General features: G+C 42.0%; 1 protein-coding gene across 1 annotated transcript in view; it reads right to left on the bottom strand.

The window, feature by feature from the left end:
* The window catches only part of fam214a (family with sequence similarity 214 member A), a 32,688-nt gene that overhangs the window by 7,903 nt on the left and 1,466 nt on the right, over positions 1-23,319 (bottom strand). Inside the window, exons 2-3 of the mRNA XM_044338699.1 lie at positions 1,014-1,198; positions 333-529 (exon numbers count right to left, since the gene is read on the bottom strand). Coding sequence (XP_044194634.1) covers positions 333-529; positions 1,014-1,198 — 382 coding nt within the window. The remainder of the gene's footprint in view (positions 1-332; positions 530-1,013; positions 1,199-23,319) is intronic.

Below are 23,319 nucleotides of genomic sequence, written 5' to 3'. Positions count from 1 at the left end.
GACCGAAGTGACATTTGCGTTTACATGCTGTTTAATGTGCTGCAGCTAATTAGCCTTCCCCGGCAAATATTTGTTTGGTGGCTTGTTCAACAAGCAGGACAAGAGGTGTGTTCATGTTTGTTAGATAAGACACTTTAGCAGGAAAGCTAATGTGTGTTGTTCAGAGTCTGAGGCTCTTGTGTTGTGTAGCAGGATGCCGTCTGGCTCAACTTAATTTAATGTGGACAGTCTCCTTTGTATTTATATAGTTGTATGGTGCATCTTATGTAAACTGACAAATGTGCGCAATTTAAAATAATAAGATTGTGTGTGTGCTTGTGTGTCGGCCTTACTGTCTGGGAACTGGCTGCAGGGTCCATCTCTCCAGCAGCAGAGCATCTTGTTTGATGACCGGGTCACTGATGGGGTCACTCGGCGGGCACTCATCCCCATAGCAACAGTCTGGCAGTAGCATGACCTCGATCATGATGGGGATGCTGTTCCTCCAAAGAAGGATCACCTCCGAACGGGTTCGCCGTGCCTGCCGACACTGGACACACACACACACACACACACACACAGACAAAGGTGAAGAGTTAGTGTTCATTAGTGAATGTCAACACCAGGACCTTAAAATCTGGGGGCAAAGCAGATGGGACCCAAAAGAGTGTCACTTAGGGCTGAATTTCACAGTGAGGGCTGCATTTTCTCACTTTACAATATTACAAACCTTTCCACCTTGGAAGTTTACTATGTATATGCTATTGTATATGCAGCTGTTGCGGTGACACACTAATATACAGAGCTGCCAGTTCATTAGGTACAGCTCTGTAAAACTGTAATTATCACTTACAAACAACATGAAAAATATGTATCCCATTCAAAAAGTGGGCCTCACTTAACACTCATGACTAGAATGACACAGATGTAGCAGAAACAAGCTTGAGTACACTGAGAAGAGAGGCAGTAACAATGCTTTGAGGTTACAAAAACATGCAAAGCTGTGTACATAGACGTGTGGGTGCGTGTGCTACCTGGGGCAGTTTGTCGCTGCACTCATGCTTGTGAAGAGGTGGCATGGCCGACTGGGCTGGTGGACAATGCATCCCCTCGGTTCTGCCCTTCACAGAATATTCTGGTGTCCTTCCCTCTGTGATGAGCAAGGTCAGGAACACCAGGAACTCCTCCGCGTCATACTCGAAAAACTCCTCTGTTGCATCTAAACAAGGCAGAGAAACAGAGGATCAACATTTAAAACCACTTCGCATCTAGAGAGAAAACAAGGAACCAATTGGAGGAAAACTTGTATTTAAAGTAGCTATTAGTCCGTTCCGTGATAGATGCTTGGGGCAATAAAAGTAAAATGAGAAAGCAGACTGATGAGCACATGAATGTATGTATGGCTTATGTTAGCCCCTTTTATACAGCCTGTTCAAGGTGGGAATGTTGCACTGCTATTCTGCCTCACCATTCTGTATAAAATGTATGAATTGAGCCATTAAGCCAGCAGAAGAGGTAGTCACATTGCCGAATCAATGTCTGTGTAAAAGGGAGAGCCAGCATGCCGGGACAGTCACGCTAGACACCGACGATACTGCGGGATCGCTGTTTAAAAGGGGCTATTGACATGGCTTTTTAACTGAAGGCTTGTTTAACTATAAGGCTTATTTAGAGAGGGGTGTGGGGGAAGACAGCAGATGATGTAACTTTTCCAGTTTGGCTGCTTCAAAGGAATATAATTAGACCTTCCATGTCAGCTGGGCAAAGGGGTGAAGCCACACACTCTCTTAGGCTGCATTCGCCATATCCAGCAATCCGGTACTACAACACAAGAAGCAACAATGGTGGGGGCGTGTTGTTTGAGATACTGGTGAAACAATAAAATACGATCCAGGAAGTCAAGTTGGAATTAAAGATTAGTGCATTTAAGGACTTATCAGAAGCCAAAACACTATGCAGCAGTTTGTAAAACTCACAGACAGGATTTTAGAACTCTGGAAAGTTTTCACAGCGGCAACTGTTTTATCTTTCGTCGTGATGATCACAGGGTAAACAGCTGAAAATGGCATTCATGTCACAAAGTAATCCACCAGGAAAATGCGCTTGTATGTGTGTGATTGACCGCTGCAGCGTGACATCGGGTTGCATTTTGGTAAAAGTTGAGTCCGGTTCAACTTCTTGCCAGACACCCAGCCTTATACAGTACACACACACACACACAAACAAACAAACAAACAAACATAGGCAGGACTGACGGTGACATCATTCACACTCATTGGCAAAACATTTACAAACAAAAGATAAACCAGATAAATGAGGAGAGTTACAAGATATAAATAATAGGGTTGTGCTGCACCAACCGGTGCTCCACCAATGTTGCCAAAGTAGTGTTGGGTGGGGCTGAGTAGCTTGGAAACCTTTCCCCTTTCAGGAATAAGCTACTCCCCTCTGAATCTGTTCAAATGAACAACTATACAGAATAAGAAAGACTACAGACAAGGAATACTCAGCTGGCTATCACATTCAAATTATTGCTCATGCTGAGCCACTTTGTTGTACTCTATTATTCACAATAACCTGATTTTATTGCAATTTTTTACGAGGGCCAAGAAGTTGAAGATGTTGTATATTGGACGGTAAATCACCACAAGCTGCGGCTCACAGGTTCGTCCCCTGCCACAACAAAATTAACAAAGTCTTGCTCTGTTTGTGTTGTAATTGAAGCTCAGATCTAAAGCTGGGTATTTTTAGAAGAGGGTTGAAGAGCCCGTCTTAGCTCTCTATATCCTGTACTCCTCCAGAGAAAACTCCCAGAATCCCGCAGGAGGTCAGCTGATACGGAGCAGCTCTGAGAATTGCAGATTTCTTTCTTTCCAACACACATGCAAACAGCCTGGCTTAAAGAAACTGCCTACCTATAACCTCGAAATGCCTGAATACCTCTGTAAGCTACAACCTACTGCTGCCATTTTTAAAATCAGAGTCAAAACAAGAATGAGGTCAAAATTAGGTGGATATTCTTCATGTTTTTCTCATTCTGAGGACGTCAGGTCCTCATAAGGATAGAAGTAAAAGTAACACACATACACACACCCTGTCCTCCTCCCATCAGAGCCAAGCTGGCTGGAACAGAGTCCCTCTCAGCTGGCTCTGCAGACGTGTGAGCAAAGAGCTGCTGCTGGATGCATGTGTGTGTGGGTGCGCGTGCGTGCGTGTGAGTGTGTGCGCGTATCGCAGTCTGCCAGCCAGTCACGCACATTCCTCCCAGGGAACTCCTCCTACATGCCTTTGAGCTGCTGCTGCACGTGGAGAGAGGCGCAGTCCAACACAAAACATGAGGGAGGGAGGGAGGGGTCTGTTAGCCAGCTGTAGGCTGAATAAGCGCAGGGTGAAAGAGATGGAGAGGGAGAAGGAGGCTATATTCAGGGACAATCTCCTTTTCTTTATATGCTGGAATTGGAAAAGGTTTGAACAAAGGCAGCAAGAGACCAACGGCGAGAGAGCAAAAGAAAGCAAGAGACAGGGAAAAGGAAGAAACATATGACAAAGGTCAAGACTGAAGGTCACCGAGTCCATCGCCTACACCTTTACAGGAGGTTGCTTGGACGTACTGGATATACGGTTGGACCTGGAAAAGGTTCCAGAGCCTGGTGCTATTAGGGGATTTGGGCTAAAGGTGACGCTCCATGAAGGAGGCAAGGAGCAAAAGAGAAAGGAAGCATAGATGGATGAAGGGAAGTGAGAGAGTGATGAAGAGGACAGGAGAAAAAAAAAAGGGGGGTGGTGGGATACCCCCGCCTCAAACACACACACAAAGTCCCAATCATGAGTGCACAGTGGGTATCAGATTACCATTTTCTAGGAAAGGCAAACCCAGGAACGCGCACACACACACACACACCCCTAAAGCACACGTGAAAAACTTGCATGGCCACCAACATATAAAGACACAGTGACGCACAAATCCCTTGAAAACATACAAACATACCCACACAGCAACACACATGCACGTGTGTGCTGCGGGACAAAGGACTAGTGATGGAGGCTTTGGTTAAGGGGCCCAGCCTGCATACGCATAGATGAGAGCTGTCATTCTTTAGGGCGTCGTGCCTGAATAGAATAGACCTACACACACACACACACACACACACACACACACACACACACACACACACACACACACACACACAAAGAAACATAGCTTAAATAGATGCTGGGAGGTGATCAGGATGCAGAACAACACAAAAAAGCAGAGTAGCAGGAAAGCTCCCACAGGCATGAAAGGAGAAGAGAACATACCAGCGGTACATGTGATAGAAGTGGAAAAGGTTTAGCAACATTGGTCAGAACTAAGACCAAGTTTTGTCCTTTTTCAACAACTTCACACTTTACAAAAACAAAAGAATTCTGATTGGAGTATTCAGAAAAACCAGAAGAGTCTGTTTTGGCCTAACGCAGGAGTCAAATCACCTCTCTTTGTCATGTTTTTGATCCTGCCTTTGGGACAAATGGTTAATATCATTTGGGAATTTCTGTAACAATCCACATTGTTTACCAATCATTAAGCCTTACAAGCAGGGTTCAATGTTCAATCCTGCCTTTTTCTCCCCCTCCTCGCCCTCTCCTTCCCACTGAAACGTGATCAAAACTGTCTCTTTAAAATGTGGAACCTGCCTTTCATCAGTTTAAATGTGTAGTTTTTTTTAAATTAACATGTGCCTGTGAGACATCTTTCCATTGTCTCTCCTTGTTTTTGAGTTTTCTTGGTTTTTAAAATCAAACCTGTGTGTAAACCGCATTGTTACCTTTGCCTTCAGTCTGCAGTCTTAGAGAAGTGCCATAGCAACTACTAACACTGCTGGAGAAATGCAAACAGAAAACATTTCAATCATGAAAACTTAATCAGGTCCACTGTTTAAATAAGAAGCTTTGCTGATGCACTTTCCTGCACTTTTACGGACCTGAAGCGAAAATACATAACGCACAATGGAACACTGATCTTTCTCTCTTCCATATGCGTGTGACCTCTCCTCCACCAATCTCGTGTGATGTGAATTATGTAACAGGTCGGATTTAGATTCAGGCTTCTTATTAGTAGACCTGTAACCGCCTGCCACCAAGCACAGCTGGAGTCCCGCCTACAGATCGGCTGGTTTGGCCCGTACACGCAAGCACACACACACACACACACACACACCTCTCGGCTGTCTCCATGTCCTCGGGCCAGCAGATCAGTACAGAGTCATGTGGGATGGAAAAAGGCCTCCAGGACAAGAGCAGAGGGGTCAGCCTCAATAGCCAACACCATATTCAGAGTAAACACACCACGGTACACACTGATACACACTTTGACATGATTCATCATTACCTAAGGCCTGTCAGAGAGGCAAATGAACAAGGCAAACATGTCAGTGCCTGGGCAAAACAGTCTTGTATGACTTGTCCGTATGTTTCCTCTTGGTGTTGTGTCTCTGCACCAATATGTTAAAAAAAAAAAAAAAAAAAATCAGGGAGATAAGACTTGATCCAATTTTTACATCCTGAACACGGCAGTGTTTCTATTTTAACTGAGACAGATGGGAAGATAAACAGGAAAGTGAGAGACAGACACACACCAGATTCAGAAAGGCTGACCCATTAAATCGGTGCACTGTGGCCACACTTTCATTGCATGTTTGGCCCTCTTTCTATGGCAAAAGCTGCTCTGCTCTCTACACGCACACACACACACACACACACACACACACACAAATATTGACACACTCACTCACAGCTAATTTAAATGCTGTGTAAGTACCCATATGGCAAAAAAAACCACTCCCATCCTCCTCTGCTCTAATGGAGGAGGGGCCGAAGTGCTGTACTCTATATGTGTCATCTGTTTATGATCATGTTTCATTCAAATGAGCACTGCCAGAGTCTCGCCAGTGTTTCCTCATCAGCACCGTTGTTGCGTGTGCATTGGGTGACTGGAGACAGAAGCCAGTGGCAGATCAGAAAAGAGAGCCACAGATCAAAGTCTGAGCAGGAACACAACACTGATGAGCTCACCTATAACGGGGCTACTGGCTATCAAAGGCTGAGTGTTTTACACACACATACACACATACACACACACACAATATGAGATAATATACTGCAGGGGAGAAGAGGCTTACATCAGAGGGAGAGAGACAGAAGCTCTACACAGATATTGGAGGAGACAGAGGAGTAGTTTAAAAGGGCAGATATGAAACACGCACCGTTAGTTCAAAAGGCAGACAGGAAGTCATATTAATGTTCATTTAATGATCTGTCAAGTGCAATCATTGCAAAAAAAAAAGTGAATAGGCTGAGTTGATGTAAACATCTAAGCTTTCTGAATGCCCAAACCCACCCACAAGAAAGATAGTCAGTTAAGAAATGACAAGTTATCATTCTAAATAAATAAATTGGCAATACCAAGGCCTCACATGACCTATCTGGCAGATTGTGGTAGACAAATATTTTTCAGATGATATTTTAGAATGTCAAAAGGCACCTCTGACCTGTTGTACCGTGAGACTTGAACAAATCGTGACTTGGCTGTGCTTTAGGTGAGCGTGACACATCTTTTGCAATGCTGTGAAAAAGTTATTAATCAAAGCCCTGCTAAGTGAACTGCTACATTAAAATACCCAAGTCTGATATTCAAAATAACTGAAATGTGAGAGAGAAAAAAATTAAAGAATGGCTAAGGTAGTGGAGTTCAGTGTGTTCATTTGAACCAGAAAAAAGCAGTGACTGCTTTTTTTCTGGTTCAAATCCACACACTGGCTGTGAAAGTAAATGAATAACTCTGTTGAGGTTCTCCTGAGCAAAGCATTTAAGCCTTAACTGCCCCAGTGGGGCTCAGTCCATTTTCTAAAGATGAATTAATAATAAAAACTAAGAGAATAAAGCTCTGTATAACTGGACCAATTCCTCAATGAAAAATAACCCCCGCAAGGAGACCAGAGGACTTTAAGATTTCTGAGACTTAAAACATGGTTTTGGTCTCCATATTCAAAATCTTTTGAGGTCTTTTGCTGATATGATGTTTTAAGGACCCACAGATTCAAGATAAGCAGTCAGCCGGGAAGCTGTGTGTTAAGGGCATTACCAGGCAGCTTTAGTGCAGCAGTTGCAGCAGTCTGTTGAGCTTGCTGAGGTGTGTCGGTTTAACACACAATCATATCTAGCTCTTTCTGAATGTGAAGGTTCAACGAATTTCTCATTCCCATCAGGTACAGGACCAGATGTCCTTGATGGCAAACAAACCAAAGTAAAAGCTTTTTCCTGTGTTTGCACCTTTAGTCACTCTGTGTAAGAGTGCTAAATGCATGAAATATAAATGCAGAGGAAATTGTGATGCAGTGATGACATGAGATGACCTTGAATCATGCAGATGTAGATGGACTTTAGTAAATGTACGGTATATATATACACACTAAGGCTGCGAGACATGGGAATTTAAATTTTAAAATCACATCTCTATGCAATTATATTCAAAGATTCTGCCACATTTGCATTCGTAGGTAGCATCCAACAAAGCGCTCCTTATTTCTCCCCAACATCAACAACTGACAAGACTCGGACTGTGCATAGGTGGAGAGAGCAGAAACAGAAAACTCTGCAAGGTTCAAGAGAGTTACAGAGGCAATACTTCTATAATCAAACTAAGAAAAGTGAGACTAAATCACACTATCAGTTCTGAGTTGGAAAATTGTGATTCTCAAATGATCAGGAATAAGGTTTTACATCATTATTCTCATTTTAATTGAAAAACACATTAAAATGAATATGGTATGATTTTTGCAGGGATCTGTAGCAAACAAACATGTTTTCTTAAGTCTGTAGAATATGATGTGTAGGCCAGCACATCTCTGCAGCACGACAATATTTCATTTAAAATGCTATGTCGACACACATTTCGCCTTTAACAACTATTGTGTCCCCTGTGATTTGAAAATTGCATTAGGCAATATTGTGTTTTGATAAAATTTCAATTAATTGTTCAGCACCTAATCAGGAATCACGCAGCCCTAACATACACACGCACACAAACACACGTACATACACACAGCTGCACTTCTATAATGAATATACACAGGCAGAATGGGAGATTACACTGACAGTTCCTCCATGCTAAATCTCCTTACTGCAGCCCCCGGTGAGATAAATATAGACACAACTTGGTAGCTCGCATTTTCTGTTTCTCTCTCTCTCTCTCTGATTTCAAAGTGTAGGTTCCTACAATGAACTATTTGATGACTTTGTGATGTGTGTCTGCAGGAAGCGCCCGTGTTAAAAAGGGCTAATGCGGTGAATGCCTGAAGTCGTACACTATGGCAATGACAAATCATACTTGCAAGATTGAGAAAAGTTTTTACAGCCATAAGTTATTTGCTTGAATGCTGCCACATCAGCCATACTGCTGCAAATAAAAGAATTATTTTAAATCACTGTGTGACTTGATTATTGATACCTGAAAGACGGGCTCCCCTGTGGCAATCCCAAGACTAAAGCACATAGTCAGTTTCAAAGATATCACATGCACTGGCAGCAAAGCAGGTGGAAGATTTGAAGTGTCAGCAGCTCTGGCAACTGCATTTTCCCCACCACGGGAATTGTTTGCAATGCCGTCTTTTCTGTTCCATGGCCAGTTCTGCAGCCTGACCGTCTATATTTGGAGACCAGCTGGTCTCACTGCAAGACCAACTAAACTGTATCTCTGTTCCCTATACATCTGAAGAGTACAACTCCTAGCTTTTAGTTTTCTTTAGGTATGTTTTCCTTACCAACTCTCTATTCCTGTGAGCACTTCACAACAAGTGTGTAGTTCCAAACATACTGTGTGCCTTGAAATATGCAAAACAGTAAAAACATAGAGGCCTAAAGAGGAGCTACGTCAGAGCGAGCAGTCTGTCCCTCATTATGCATATTCTCTGTGTATGTCAAAATGTAGTATTTTGTAACACAATCTGGTAAATACAGAGCACCTAAACCTCAGCGTTCTGTGTATTTACTGCCATAATGTCATCAGCTATTCAGAACCTGCTATGCTTACATAACATTACCATGCGAGGCAGCTGGATTCAGATTGCGAGAATCCATCTTGTCAGGCTTCAAGTTATGTGCTTGTAGCCGAACCACCAATCAGCGTCCTAGACCTGGCAGCTATGGCCGTGGTTTATGTGTGACGACAGCGAGAGGCGACAGACAGTGATAGACAGACGGTTCATCCAATCACCTGCCAAATATTTCTTTTTCTTTTCCAAACAGTTTCAAACAAACAACCATCCAGTGCATCAGGTTATACGTAACATTGTTTGAAGGAATTCTGACTAACTGCTTCACCAGCCAGTGTTCCACTTTCAACATGGTGTTTACAGCTTTTACAGAAAATGCAAATTTCTGATAGTTCATAGGCGGATGAATTGTGTTTTTTAACAATGCTTTTTCTGGTCTTGTTCTATTTCTCATAATGATGTTGAATGGTTGCATGAACCAAATCAGCCTTCATTTCTGACAAGAGGCCAAAGAGAAGTCTTGTGGTGTCTATTTTTGTGGTCAGTTGTCTAGCAGCGTTGTTATGACTTCAAGCATGTTGACAATATTTAGACAGGCACAGGTTTGGACAACTGAATTAACCTCAATTAGGTGCAGCTGATACTTGTTTAGCTGGTAGATGGTTACCGGCTCAAAGTAGGAAGCCTAAATTGGGTTTTACCTGAACAATTTAATTGTTTTCACATTCTAGATTGATTGAAATTTGAGCATTGCTATGAAGGTAACAGGGGACATATTCAATCATTTATGTTTACCAACCATGTTTCAGTGAAGTCAAATAAACCATCCACTCATGACATGCACCTATTGGAGGCGTTTTCAATATTGCTAAATACACTTCCTCTAAAAAGAGAAACCGCAACATGTTTTCAGACACAATCAACTACGCACGTCTGTGGCAACGCACAACAGCTTTTCCTTTTAAAGTCCCAACATAAAAAGGAAGTGTTGCTGCAAAACAAAAGAGGATACATGGCCTCAGTCATTTCTCTACAGGATGACTGACCTGGGACTAGTGGAGAACAGTGATCAACGATCACAACAGTTGACCAGCGGAGAAAGGGAGAAGAAAAAAAAAAAAAGGGCAAGTGTTACCAAGGCAACGGAGACATTGTGTTAAACATTCCCGTCACGGTGATTGAAGAGTGTGTGTGGGAATGAGCTGCACCAATATGCGTCTTTGTATGTGACAGTGAGCGGCAGCTTGACAAGAAAATGTTTGAAGATAATTAATGCGCCTGTTGTTGCGCTCTGTGAGTGATGAACACTGGGTATAAACAACCTATGATTGTTTCTGTGTCCGCTGTGCTCTGACTGTGCACTATGTTCTTGCATTGTACACCGAGATTGTCTGTTAAGCTGTTTACGTGATCATATTCTCTCTGTGTAGGTGCACATGTTATCCTGACTTTGTCTGAGTGTTTATGTCACACAGTATCTTGCATCTGTCCCTAACCCGCAGAGCTTTTGTTCTCACTCTCTGTGGTGAAACAGCAGAGGATGGCTGCTAAACTTCACTTGTAATAACAGGGTTATAACATGAATAACACGTCACTGCCAGCTCACTTTTCCTGTTTTTGTCTGCCTTGTGTTACAACATTCAAAAACAGTGGAAGTGGTGGTGAAGTCTGCCAAGAAACTGGCATGAAGAATGGTGAGGATCATTAGTAAAGAAGAGCCAGGTTCGATTTGATGTGCTGAAATTCAACACATTACATTTGGTTTAAATTACAGCTATCACACTGGGTGAGTGGTATTTTAAATTCCACTACTAAGTTGACAACCAGTAGACTTAACCAGTACACTCTGGGCTTTGTTTGCAAACTACTACTTAGTACCGGAAAGTTTTTTTTATAGTCTGGGTTTCCAATATGTTGTTTTAGCCTTAGATTCTGTCTTTGTCAAAACTTTTCCAGCTTCCTCCCACTTGATTTAATGAGATGGTTCTTCAAAACTATGGACTCAGGATCTGTGACATGTGTGTGTGTGTGTGTCCCTCTCTCTCCCACTCTGCAACACAAAGGGGCAGATTCACAGCACACATAGCAACAAGCCCTGATTGGCTGAGGAGCGTTAGTACAGTTCCAGCTGAGGAGAACCCTTCTTCTGTTTAGTGAACTCAGCTGCCATTATTCTCCCACTGCCAACAAACAAACAAACACACTCGACCCAGACTGTCACACCACCTTGCCCTTGCTCTCACACCCATTATTGTCAGCCATAAACAGAGCTGTTGTTTAGCAGCTGAGAAACTCACATACTACAGAAGTCACATGGTAAACAAGCTCTGAGCCACTGGAAAAAACTTTTCATCATGAGGCGTGAGCACTTAACAGACAACTCATCTCAGCTGATGTGGAAAAAATCATTTGTAAGGTTTTCTTTGACTGAAGGCCTGGTTTATATCTAATTATTTAGCAGCTATGAACCAAGGAATACTTCTTTCTTTTCCATACACCTTGCTAGGAGATGAAGTTTTACCAGAAGACAATTTAATATATATTTTTTGGCTCAAAAGCTCATTCCTATGACTAAAATTGACAGATGAAACTCAAAACCGATAGAAAACCATAGACTGACCTATATTTTGAAAACAGAGTAGCTGAATTTAAAAATGACTTGCTCTGCGTGTTAATCTGTCATTAGGCTACTGAGCGAAACATGATATATTTTCTAATGTATGTAAGTATTAGTAGGTCATCCAGTTTAAACTCACACTTACGGCAGTAAACCTTATTTTGAGTACATTCACATAAATCCCCTTGAAATCACTTGCTTGCGTTGCTAATCTTCATTACAGTTAGGTCAGGACTGTATGATGAAAGAACCAGCAACAATAGTCCCCTATCAGGGTTAGGTAACCATGGGCTGAAAGAGTGCCAAGAATCTGCAGGATTTCACTGCAACTACATACCATGCCAGCTGATTTCAAGTATTAGCACACCTTTAATCAGACAGGAGGAACTGAAAAAAAAAAAAAAAAATCAGCTGATGTTATCTTTGAATGTCACAAAAAACCTGCATACTCTACCAGCCAGATACTGACCACTAAAATATTCATTCAAATCTCAAACTGGCTGGGACATGCCAGGTTAGGAATGAGATACAGTAAGCTCTCTTCATCTTCAACAACCATAGCAACTGAAGTCCTTGAGCAAGGTACTTAAAACCCCTATTATTCAGAGGAGTTGCTCAGTGGCTCAACTGGGCAGCTTTCAGGTGTGAATGCGAATGGCTGAGTAAATGTCAAGCAGAGTGTGGCTGAAATAAGTGATATATGTTGTAAACTCCCCTATGGATTACAACTTATCCCTAAAAGCAGGCAGGCAAGAGTGCACAAACACAAAAATTACAGTGAGGTAGGTGTACTAGAGGCTGAGAAGAATCTCCTTTTCTCCTTCATCTTTCCTGAAATACCAGATCTTCAGAGCAGTGACCTACAGTTTGTTGCGCCCTCCGAAGTGCCCTTTGTGACCTAGGCCTCTCCGCTTGCACATATTGTAGCTGGCCCCCCCTAAGCTCCTTTTATTCAGGCAAGAGTGGCCCTTTGCAAATTCATTGTCTAACTAATACAGGTTATGTAACGTGGAGTGGAGTGACTACAGCAGTACTGGACAAGATGGGAAAAGTGCAAATTACTGAGCCCCAGATCCAACTATCATGTGGACAACATGATCTAGAAAAAAAAAGACAAACGACTGAAAATGTTAGAGATGAATTTTATTCTCCAAAACAATGTTTTGGTAATTACTCTTCATTTCTTCCATGTAGGTCACTTGAGTAAGCTGTGTCCATATATGCGGTCTCTTTGACCAATCCCTCTCTCATCTAATGGCAACATCTGACACCAAATCTTTACTATAGCAGTTTAAATTTCAGCAAGCTGACTGCTGGTGGGTGCAGAACACTAGGGCAGTAGGACAAACCAGCCTCTCTCTGAAACCAGAGCCACCCTGTCCAACAAGATTGCACAAGCCTTTGACCTCTCCTGTGCTAACGATGCCAGCTTCTAGAAAGGGGGGTCCGTGTTGAGCAACCGGAGCGGCGTAGCTCTGAGGGCCATGTGAAAAGTGTGTCAGTTGTGGCACAGAAATATTGAGGTGGCTGGTGACTGGAATGAACCGCTTCGGACAAAGAAGTACAAGGCCGAAGTCTGGACGTGACTGGAAAAACCTGCCTCACCTTGCTGGCTTTACTGAATGATTAATCTGCCATGAAGGACACAAATAGCTGTTGCTTCTCTCCTTGTGGTTGCTTCTCACTTCTCACTTCTCTTTGTTTAACTTATATTTAGAAAGTAGAGCTGCAACTAACAATTATTTTCATTATTGATTAATCTGCCGGTTACTTTCCAGATTAATTGATTTGTCCATGTCAGAAAATAGTGAAACGTGTACATTATAATTTCTATGGTGACATCTTCAAATGCCTTGTTTGTCCGATCAAAAGTCCAAAATCCAAAAAAAATAGAGTTCACTATCATTCATGACACAGAACAGCTTCAAATCACTTCAACATTTGAGAGCTGCAGCCAGCAAATGTTTGACAAACGATTGTTCAATTATCAAAAGAGTTGCCTATTAATTTTCTGTTCATCAACTAATCGCTGCAGCTCTAATTTAAAGCCTTCTTTTTGTGAAACTCAAAATTACAGTTCCTTGTCCTCTGATTCAGCAACAGCATTCATTAAAAGTATGCCACCGCATAATAAGTAAAAAGCCAACCAGTGAAAAATCAGCTGAGTAAAGGGGAAAAAAAGAACATTAACCCTGTTAAACAGGACAGACCGACTGTCAGCTGGTTTGGGGAGAGGATGAGGCAATACTGGGGGGTGATAGTCGAATCATCTCACTCAATATTTGAGGACAGTTGCTAGCCTGAAAGAGATGAGATGAGACAATGGAGAAAAGGAAAGGGGATAGCTGTGATGAGTCTCAAATTAACTTAAGCTCACACTGTTGTTAATAAGCAATGTGCTTGACGCCTCCACAATGAGCCCTCAAGGTGCTCTCCATTATCAGAGACTGTGAGTGTGAGCAATAGTGCATGTGTAACCATGTCGCTATTACTTTGAAAGAATAGTTCACATTAGGGAAAGATCAATTATGGCATTAAAGATATTTAACGGCCTATATTAGATTTCTCCTGATTAATTAATGTTAACCCCTAGTGTGAATGCACACATTTAAAAGTCATAGAAAAACAACATGTCTTATAGTCTTTTACCTAATTATCTTTTTGGCTTATGCTCATACTGATATCAAACAGTTAAATCCCAAACTATCTATTATGACCTTTTAGTACTAGCACACAACAGCGTATTGTCAGCATGAAAACACTGACACAGTTGTGTGAAAAGTGAACCTGATTTAAGTGCTGGTTTACATAACACTCTTGCAACCAAAGATGTGTGGTGTCTGGTAACAGACGTTAAAACCTGAAGAGCCAATCTGCACTGTGAATCAATATTAGGGGTGTAACAGTACTGGATGTTCAGTATGCAAACAAATATTATCCAATTAGTCTATTTGACATTAACATTAACAAGGTGTGGGAAATACTGACATCTGATACAGAACTAGCTTTTTATTTCTTAATTATTCATTAGTTATTGTTCTCTAGTGATTCTGAGAGCTAGCTTAGGATGTTTTTAGCTCTTCGACCTCCCTGACCACCTGTATGAGTTAAACATTTTTACTTTCATCAAAGGAGTGCCATTCTTGACAAGTACTTTCTATGACTCGGGAGCAACAGCAGGAGTCATGACTATGTGCTGCTCCTCAGCAACTGTGAAGCATCACATGAGCTGAAATACACAGAATTTGTCGTTAACATCTAAAATGTTGCTCTAGAAAATATACATCATGTTTAGCTTACAATAGAAACTGTATCCAAAAAGTAAATAGAAGGCAAAAAATGCAAAATTCACTCCAAAGTTGACTCATCAGCCAAACTTGAAATCAAACAAAGGACCGTGTCACATGTGCATTACTTAAGACTTTATGTGGTTTCACACATTTGCAAAAATACATGTGTGTTTAATGCTTGAGGCAGATGACTACAAACACTCAGGTAACGCCCAAAAATCTGTAAAGCTTCAATGATTAGTCAATTAATCAATAGTAGATCAACAGAAAATTATTCACCAACCATCTTTTCATTTGATTAATCAGTTTGAGTCACTTTTTAAAGTGAGCAAGGCCAAGATTCTCTGATCCCAGTGACTCAAATGTGAATATTTCCTGGTTTTCTTAGTCAGAAAAGACTAAGACTGAGTAGTTAACTGAGTATTTTGGGGTTTTGGACTGTTGGTCAGACAAAACAATACATCTGCAAATTTCATCTTGGGCTTTTAGAAACTGTCATGGGCATTTTTCGTCATTATCACATTTTATAGACCAAACAACTTATCAATTGATCAAGAAAATAATCGACAGATTAATTGATAAGGAACAGAATTGTTAGTTGCAGTCCTGGAAACTAGCCTTATGCTACAGGCTCACTTTTTCTCAATTCAATGCATTGTGTGAGAAACGCATGCCAACACCAATATATCTGAAACATGTCTATCAAGCAATCGATATAAGTATACTGATAAATCTGCCAGTCCTTACTATCACCTATTCATTCTTGTGTTTAGCAAGTCAGCCTAGCTCTATTTCTGTTCATATGTTTTTCAGCTAAACCTCAACAGCGGGGCCAGCCCTATCAGCGTAAAAGTGACTGACTGAGTGACACCCCAATGGTGTAACTTCATCGGTTGGCCGAGTGTCGCCACTTCCTGTGTCTGTTGTTTCAGCCCTCTACGTTTACATACGCGGTCCAGCCATATACTAGGGTTTGACCTGGTCTTGTTGTCTATATATTATGAGCAGATAGCAGAGGTGGGGGTGTTAAGTGTTGTGGTGTTATATATAAGTCAATGTGATGTGACTCACAGGAGCATGGGAAGATAGAAAAAAGAAAAGAAGACCAGTGAAGCGAGGAGAGGTAGAGCTATAGTAGTATAGTATATTGTATAAAGTATATTCACTTGAAGGTCAGAGAGAGACATAACTGCCTTTACAAGGTTCTCCAGACCTCGCAGAATAACAATAATCACACATACCCTAACATACTCCTATGTAAACACTACTGAGGTTAACAAGAGGCTGTCATTTTGGTCTCTCAGTTAAAATAAGACATCTTGGGTGTGTGACAAAGACACACTCAAAACATCCGTGCAAGGCATGAGTGCTTGTGCTTTTCTTTACTGTGTGGTTTCTGAGCAAGACGCGCTAGTCCTACAGAACTTGCAGCTTAACACAGATCTAGTTATGTCACATCAGGGATTAATACTAGAGTGGAGGGAAGGATGCACTATAAAAAGACACTACGAATTAATTGTTCATCGTGATGACGACCCTACAGTTGCTGATCATAAGAATTGGCCACATGGGATTTTTAAAAAAAATAGATGGTTTGCATATTATACTAACCCTGTTCAGTCTGCTCTATATTAAAGGTAGAGTCAGTCATTCTGGAGAAAGATAGTTGATATTTGAACAGAACACAATCCAGAGCGATGCCTCAGCTGTAGAGTCACTTCTGTTCCTCTCACACATTATCACAAGCAGACAAAAAATTTGTTTCATGTGAGCACAACAGTCCATCCCACCTCTCTGTGGCCTCCCCACTTCTCACTCAACCTGCGTTCAGCGTCTCTGTCCAAATAAGCAGCCGCCTGTCAGTTGCAGCTCCTGGAGAGCTGAGAGGACAGCAGCCAGACAGACTGGCCTCACCAGTCTGACTGACAGGAGAAATTTACTGAACCAAAATAGTTTGCATGTCGGCTCCACAAGAAGAAATCAACAGTGTTTGTATTTCTTGATTCATTGATGCGGTTAATAAGTTGAAACACATATATAGTGGGATATCTGTAGGGCTGTAGTCAACCAAAGAAAATCTTGGTCGACTAAAATCGCACATAATCTTCAACTAATCGATTAGGCGTGGGGGGAGGGGAGGGGGAGTGCACAGTAAACTCAGCAGCCACACATTTCTCTGTTCTGTATTTCTCTGTTTTGTGTCTTCAGGTTAGGCTAACCTATTGTTGCTAACTTTGGAGCTAACCTCCTTCACTTTTCCAGCATTTGGGGAAACAACAGACGTGACCTTTTAGCATTTATTAACCGACACACTGTAGTCTGTGCTGTACATTTACTGCCTGACTGACAACTTACTACTAACCGGAACAGCGCTGCACAGAGACTTCCAAACACTGTCGATTTCAAATCAAAATCAAATATTAAAAATTTTTTTTTTTGGCCTGGCGGTGGTTCTCGTTGTGTCATTATGGAGAAACACAGATTCAGTAAACATTCAGTACGTTCAGTAAACGTTCAGTACAGTTAGACCCAGCAGTCTCTATTAGGTTGGGCAAGTTCAAAGTTGTGAAAACAACAGGGGTGTTTTGAATACACCCCCATTTTCACAGGTAATTTGTTAGTCTGTCCCTCCCGCCGCAGGACATAATGGATTAATCCTGGAAAGCTATTGGTGTAGCACTTTTCTCCTTATGAAAATAACACGGAGATTATTCGACCAATGAGAATTTAGTTGGACGAGAGCATATCAACCAACTAATCGACCAGTCGACCAGCAGACTACAGCCCTAGATATTTGTGTGATTTATACAACTGCCTGTTCAGATTATGCTTCACTAAACACGACAGAAACAGACTTGGAGCGAAAAAAAAATGCAGAGCGTTTCTGTGACATTGTCTGGGATTCAGTATGGATTGATACATTTAATAAAAAGGAAGTCTATCTGTTCTGTGAGAAAATATTTTCTATGTGCCTCCCCCACCATTCAATGAGTGCTGGAGACGGGAGACTGTCGTGTGACAGACAGCTGCTCTGATGACTTCCCCCTGTCCTGTACATGAGCATGAACGCCCCCTGTTGCTGATTGGTTGGAATAGTGTTGTGTGGCTCGCTGTGAGCCAATTTGTTTGTTTCCCATTTACAGAGCCAGGGATGTGTATGAACACCGTTTTTCTTTTTGCACAAACACAGAACAGCCAGCTAGCTGACTATGAGGAGATATAAGCTGAATTTGACAAAAAAAGTCTTGAACAATCTTTCTCCAGAATCACTGACTCTACCTTTAATGTAAAAGCTTTTATAAAGAGTTAAAAAAACTGGTCTTCATTTTGACTCATTCATTCTGACTTTTTTTTTTTGAGACATCTTGAAGTAAAACAGATGACAAACTGGATACACCAGACAGGGACAGATAAAAATAAAGAAACAAAAACTGATATGCAAAGATAGAGAGACATAGACATCCTCCCTTCCACACCACCCACGCCAGGAGTAAACCACCAGGTCCAGATGGCTCTTCCTGTTCCTGCAGAGTTGGCTGCTGGTTGGCTATGAGGAGCCACAGGGGCGGGAGGACGTGACGAACACACAAGCAATGACATCACTGGCTTAGTGGCATCCTGGCAGCAGAAATGTGACCCCATGCTGCTACTCTCAACTTCAGCCAGTCCAGCACTAAGTCTGGATGGTGTATTTTTGTGTGTCTGTATAGCTTGTTAACACTGAGCCTTAATACGGGGTAGCTGTGCTAAATATGTACACCTGCTTTTATGTCTGTGCACGTGTGTGGACACTATGACTTCAGCGACCTTAAGCATTAAGCCTGTGTGTATCCGTATAGGGTAACAGTGCACTTGTGTATGTGTCCTGATAAAGAGTTGGTGTGCTAAATTAAACGTTCCAGCATTATGTAAGAGCATTACTGGACTGGGAGGACTGGGGGCCCAATCCCATGCAGCGGCTAGGCAAGGCTAGGCTCCTTACAGTCAAACTTGTCACAACAGCATTGATTTAGGCTGATTACTCTGGAGGCTAGGACAGTAACTCACGGCTGAATGCCTACCCAGTATTGGTATTCATTGCGAAAGGCAGCTCTGAATGTTGCTGTACAATGGGGGGAGTCAAATATCTATGCTCAGTGCAGCTGGGTCAGCAAATGACAATGGTGATGTATTAAAAAGGCAATACGATGAAACACTTAAGTTGACTTTAACTAGATGATAAAATGAATACCAACTGTAAAACTGCATATACAGGAACAACTTTAGATGGACTGTTTAAATAAATGTCTGTTCGCTCGACTTTTAAGTTCAACTGAAATCTCATTTAAGCATCCCTTAGCAGGCAAAAAAAATGTCAACATGTTTTTTTAAAATGCATTGTTAATAGTTTTGAATTATTATAAAGAAAAAGTGGATGGAGGAACAGTATTTAATCATAAATCACAAATAAATAATGTAAACCTAAAGAATATGGTCATGAAATCAAAGAATTTAAAATATTAACTTCTCCTTTTGGTTTCTAAACACAGGATAAGTGATTTACAGAGCAGATATGTGTGCTAGAGTAGACAAAAAAGGCAATTTAATTTCAGTTGCACTTAAAGAAATAAAAAAGTATGGTTTTCAATGTTAATGTTTCTGTTGTTCTTATTTTCCAAATGTGATACATGTGATAAGTAATGACCATTGACGGTATATAAATATGGACGTCTTGACAGCTCCCTAAAAGTGCCAAAAACATCTCGATCGCCCCCTGGTGGCTGGCTGCAGTACATGTCATAAGTCCCGCCCCCTCCGTTAGCGGATGGGACATGAGCCAAATTTAAAAGTAGCCTACACATCAAATAAATTTTCCCCAGAGATACTTTCTGTCATTTTAGGTTGTTCTTATCACGCTGATGTTTGGCCAAGTGCTCATTTTTCTGATAAGTTTGTTTTTAATTATAGAAGGGGGTGTGATGTCATGATTGACAGCTGTGACAGCTGCTCTCAAACTTCCATCTGAGGGCGGGATGACCGAGGCGGCGTGTCCTGCGTGCTGTCATCCCGCTGCCCGACTCTACTGTGCAGACTCTGGCTCCAAATGATGTCACACAAGCAAGATGGCAGGTCCCAGTAAAGAGATATTTTGGCTTCACTTTGGCATAGCAGCAGGAAGTGGAGACATGTCTTCCATATTTATATAAAGTCAATGGTAATGACAAATAACAGAATGTGTCTTGAAAATAAAAAATAAAAAAAAACTATCAAAGTACTACCAAGCATCACCAGCTGTGGTGTGGCTATTAGTTAAGAAATCTTGAGAAAAGAAACCCAGTAAAGAAAAAGTCAATTAAGAAAAAGAAAAAAAAAACATTCAGATGGACTCAATTTATGCAAGATGATTGTAACAGAGGAGAGCACCTGTTGTTGTTGCCTCCTTCCATGGGGTAAATCGCTGCCAAGGAGGAGGCAAAGACAACACAGGACTAGACAGGTGCTGTGCGGGACAACAGTGTATGTCGCTCTGTATTATCTAAGTGTCTCGTCAGTGAGAGTGAATACACTGATCCACTGGCATGTGTCCGGGACATCTCAGGGCAGCTGTAATCTGGCTGAGCCCACACCAGAAGGCAGGCAGTGGTGTAAGTTGGGTGAGGGGTGGGACTTGTACTCAACTCTTCCTTCAAGGACTAATGGCTCCAAACAGGAAGCGACACCATACAAACACACCAAATAACATTAGAGAGAGCAAGGAGTGCAGCGCTGAGACTTGCCAGCTGACTGAGTCTCTCCAACATGACTAGCTCTGAGGTCATCTCTGTGTGTTGTTTAATGGGTGTCTGAAAGGGGGAAGAGTATGAGAAGTGTGGTCGAGGGTGTAAAGGAGGAAGCACTCAGTCACCATTCTTAGGTCTTTACTCAGAAATTTCACCACACATGTGCACATGTCGCTATATAATGCAAAGTCTTTTTTTGTATTTGTAATATATCTTCAATGATCTGGTTGTGAAGAGAAGGGAAGTTGAGGAAAAAAGGCTATTTTTATGGTGTAAATAATTCCAATGTGTTTTTTTTTAGTCAAGCTTTGCCCTTCTACATGTGGAGACAACAAAATTATGTCTTTAACGATACAAATAAAATCCAGCTTAACCACACTTCAGCTGAAGCGGTTTGAAACCCGATACGGCGAGCCATGTTTTCCCTGACTGGTGTAAACAGGTCCCGAGTTTTCCATAGCTGCTCTTTGTGGGACCTGTAAAAAGCTGTCTGTTGAGCCATGTGGTTCAACGGTACAGCGCTTATTAGGGCCAACAGCAATCTGTTGCAAACTCTCTGCCACACTCACTCTCTCCTTCACACACACGCACATACACGCCATCCTGACTCATAGTTCAACTCATAGAAAAACAAGGGGGTCAGATGACTCTGGTTAGGCCCCTGAGCAGAACATAAGTGCTTGTCTTCTCCTTTTATAACAAAAGCATGGTTCAAAAAAAGCACCAGAGATGCTGCATAAATTTGAAAAAAAAAAATCTGCGTATTTGAAGTCTTAATTCTTTTTATCAGGAGCTGTGACAATAAAAAAAAGTATTTTAATTTTGACTTGTCACATCATTCCAATAAGGGATTCATTAAATAAGTACAGTTTTGGCACAGATCCGATACTGTTTGTTGGATTTGTGCACCACTAACTCCCGTAGTCACCTCTAGGTGCTAAAGGTGGAGAGAGGGAGATAAAGTATGGCAGGGCGCAGCCTGATTCTATCACCTCACCGCATCACCTACCCTAAGCCTTGGCTTGACTTTTCACAGCAACCTGATGAGAAGGTCACAGCCCATGAGGTTTGTCACACCACAGTATAAGCAAGATGCACATGTCTGGACATGTCCAACTCTCCCACTCCAAACTAGCTGGGCTCTCCCAGGAACCCTCAATCCAGCATCAGAGCAGTGGAACTGGCTACTCTCCTTTCAAACTCGACCTTGCTGTGGTCCAGGCTTCTAAGTAAACAACTCCTCTCACCACTGCAGTCCCTTCCTCTGAGCAGGCAGAGAAGAGTAAGAAGGCATCAGGGCCATAAGCAATCTGGTATCTCCACCAAAGGAACGGTACAGTATGTTCCAAATAACAATAGCACCACAGTGCCTGCCAGTCATACAGGGAGCTACTGCTGTGGAGCAGCTTCCACTGGCACAAGCTTTCATAATTAGAACATGACAGTGAGCGAGCCAACCTGACATGGTGATAATCCATGAAGGGTGAAGAACAGACTCGCTGTAGCACTGCGCCTCAGGCCAACACTTCTCAATCTTTTTGGCTCATATAAGGCAGGCACAAACACACTGAGTATTTGGTAGTAAACCATCTCACTATCACTCAATTTGAGAGACACTTTTCCAACCAATACCACAACAGCAGTGTTGCTGTTCACAGTTGACCCAGCATGCTGTGCTGCATTATGAGGCTATAATTACACTGTACAGTGTCAGTCAGTGTGCCCATTATTCTGGTCAGTCACATCACACAGATGTCTGGGTCAGTGCTTCTATACAAAGGCTTAGGATCCTACAGGCAAGGCAAGGCAAGGTTAGGGTTAAAAGTCCCATACAGGGCACATGTTTACTCTGTGTCTTGTGGAGTCTCATTACCAGCATATTGTGCTCTAAGGAAGATCCCACTCAGGCCAGTCAGCAGCCTGACTGCAGTTTCATAACCTATTCAAAACACACAGACGAGCCCTGATTGACTGCAGTTAATCTCATCATGACTGAAGAACGGTGGCCCTTCACTGCTTCTGGTGCTATTGTGTTGTTGTTGACAACGATTCAAGCCACCAGCTGGATCACCAACAACCGTGTACAATCAATCACTAGGTGAATCATTTAGCTTAAAGGAGCTCATAAAACATCTAATGTTAACTGTGTCAGGGCAGAGATGAAGGTAATGAGATCCCCCTTTTACAAATGAATGCAATAATAAAATTAGCATAATCACACTGAAACAAACAAGGATGTCCCCTCTGTCCCTGTTTTGCCCTTTTGCTGCAGATACAGCGACATGTAAACAGGTTGCAGAGCATACGGCAGGAGCCTTATTTCCACAACAGGGTGGGTGTGAGGAACATTTTGCAGCAGCTCCGTGCAAGAGACTGTCAAAACAAGAGCTACTGGAAAAGGGAACAGTGTTTGGCATGAGAGGATCCAGCAGGTTATATGCTGAGCCAAAAAAAAAAACAGGGGAAAAGAAACAGCTGACATTAATGTTGTTGACATCCCAAACTGGAGCAGCAAATGTGTGTTGTATGTGCACGTCCTCATTTGCTCGGGTCAGCCTTTCCTTAATTCACATTACCAGTGACCAGGCTGACCAGCTGTTACATAATTCCCTGCCCTGATTCTTCTCTGAGGGTAATGGAAATAC

This window comes from Thunnus albacares, chromosome 1, assembly GCF_914725855.1.
Source record: "Thunnus albacares chromosome 1, fThuAlb1.1, whole genome shotgun sequence".
In the NCBI taxonomy this organism is placed as follows: Eukaryota; Metazoa; Chordata; class Actinopteri; order Scombriformes; family Scombridae; genus Thunnus; species Thunnus albacares.
The sequence above is the reverse complement of the archived record's forward strand: the minus strand, read 5'-3'. Positions and strand labels throughout refer to the sequence as shown.